At 38.3% G+C, this 2,141-nt stretch overlaps 1 protein-coding gene across 1 annotated transcript; it reads right to left on the reverse strand.

Annotated features, from left to right (window-relative positions):
- Nucleotides 1–1,014: 1,014 nt before the first annotated feature.
- On the reverse strand, nt 1,015–1,674 carry LOC138892188 (uncharacterized). The gene has a single exon (XM_070175894.1). The coding sequence runs from the start codon at nt 1,672–1,674 to the stop codon at nt 1,015–1,017; it is 660 nt and encodes a 219-aa protein (XP_070031995.1).
- Between the last annotated feature and the right edge of the window lie 467 nt (nt 1,675–2,141).

The raw sequence follows: 2,141 nt of genomic DNA on the forward strand, positions 1-2,141 counted from the left end.
CTCCCCTTGTTGACTTGAAAAAATCTGAGGAATGCCCATTAACTAAAATTGAATACCAGTTGTTGGCTAATAGGTTCCCCTCTATGATGATGAAGTGTTCTGCAAAACCCATTTTTCTGAGAACATGCATAAGATATTTCCAGAAAACCCTGTCATACGCCTTTGTCATGTCCAATTTTAGCACTACATTGATAAGCTTGCCTCTGATCCTTATGTCAGTGATAATTTCTTGTGTGAGTAGGATGTTCTAGTAGGTTCTCCTTCCTTTCACAAAACCAGATTGATTAGGGGAGATATAAGTAGGCAGGAACTTTGCCAGTCTATCATGTATGATCCTAGAGATCACTTTATTGATGAAATTGCTCAAAGTTATAGGCCTTCGGTCGAAAAATGTCTGAACTTGTGGTTTCTTTGGCAGTAGGACCAAATTTATAATGGTAATGGATTTTGGCAAAGTTTCACCTCCATAGAAATTTATGACCATATTGTGAATGCCATGACATATCACCTCCCAGGTGGCTTGATAGAAAATGCCCGTGAATCCATCTGGACCACTTGCTCTATCACCACTCAGGTCGAAAACTGCAGCCTTAACTTCAGCAATAGTTGGGTACCTATATAACTCCATATTCTCCTCCATCGAAACCATTTCAGGAACATGTTCCAGCATAGAGAAGTCTGTAGGATCCTCTTATTTTGTGAACTGTTTTTGGAAGAATTGAACTGCAGTATTGGCCATTTGTTCTTGATTTTCTAACTAGGTTCCATCTTCATTCTGGATTATTTTCAGTTGTAATTTCTTCCTCTTTGCATTGGCATGATTGTGAAATAAATGAGTATTCCTATCACCTTCAGTAAACCATGTCATTTCTGCTTTCTGCTCCTAGTATTGCTCCTCTATACTGAGGTACTTCTTCATTTCTGATTGACATTTCTGAAGGACAATTTTATTCTCAATTGTAGGCTCATCTTCAAACAACTGCTCCTTAATTTTGACAATATCCTCCAGTATTGCTATTTGTTTGAAAATGTCTCCAAAAGTATCTCTGCTCCACTAGATAGTGCCGCCTTGACCTTCTTCAGTTTGTGCTTGAATATGAGGAAAGGATCTCCAATGAAATCAACATTCCAGTTCTGTGTCACTACATCCATGAATGTAGCATGTTTTGTCCACAAATTCAGGAATCTAAACGGCTTGACAAAGTTAGTAGTGTGCTCTCCACAAGTCATCAGGAGTGGGGCATGATCTGAATCAGTTCTAATCAAATGTTCCACTTCAATTGATGGAAGAATATTTTGAAACGGTAAATTCACAAAGATTATGTCCAGTCTTTTGAATATACACTCACTATTAGGTCTCCCATTCCACCAAGTGTATGGACTTCCTTTGTAATCTTGATCAAATGGTCTACATGAGTTAATGCATGGTGCAAAATCCTCATATTCTAGAGGATGAACAGGCAGGCCCCCTATCTTCTCATTTTCATGTAAAACCACATTGAAATCTCCTCCTACTAGCCACGGTAGTTCCATATCAATTGCTATGTAATACAGACTATCCCATAGTTCTATTATATATGTTGATGAACACTTTGCATATACAAAAGTCATCATGATATGCTGCCCAATGTCATGGTGAAGTATTTTTACTGTAACTTGTTGATCAGTCTCCATAATCAATTCCCACTATGTGTCAGAACTGAAGAATAACCATATTTTGCCATTAAGATTTGAAAAAACAGTTTCCATATCTAGCCTTCTTCTGTACCTCTGTATATGCCTTGCATTATGAAAAGGTTCCATTAAGGCTATGACAAAGAAATTGTTCTCTCTTTGCATGTTGATCACCCTGGAAAAGGCCTGTTGTGTGTTAACGGACCTAGTATTCCAAATTAATGTCTTAATCATCATCTAGAATGCGAGGCTGCCCTTCTTGGCAAGCTTCTTGTTGGTTGGTGTGTAGCTTTGTTTTGAGTCTGCTTCTTTGTTTTTTTCCTCCTTTTGCACTATTTCTAGGAGATAAATCAGTCTCTCTTGCTACTTGTTTAAAATTCCCCGCAGTCGACTCATCATCTCCTTCCTCTTAGATTTGGTATTGCTCAATCAAGGCTAGCTCCACAGTTGCCACATTGTGAGTAACT

The sequence above is a fragment of the Nicotiana tomentosiformis genome, chromosome 5, assembly GCF_000390325.3.
Source record: "Nicotiana tomentosiformis chromosome 5, ASM39032v3, whole genome shotgun sequence".
NCBI lineage: Eukaryota > Viridiplantae > Streptophyta > Magnoliopsida > Solanales > Solanaceae > Nicotiana > Nicotiana tomentosiformis.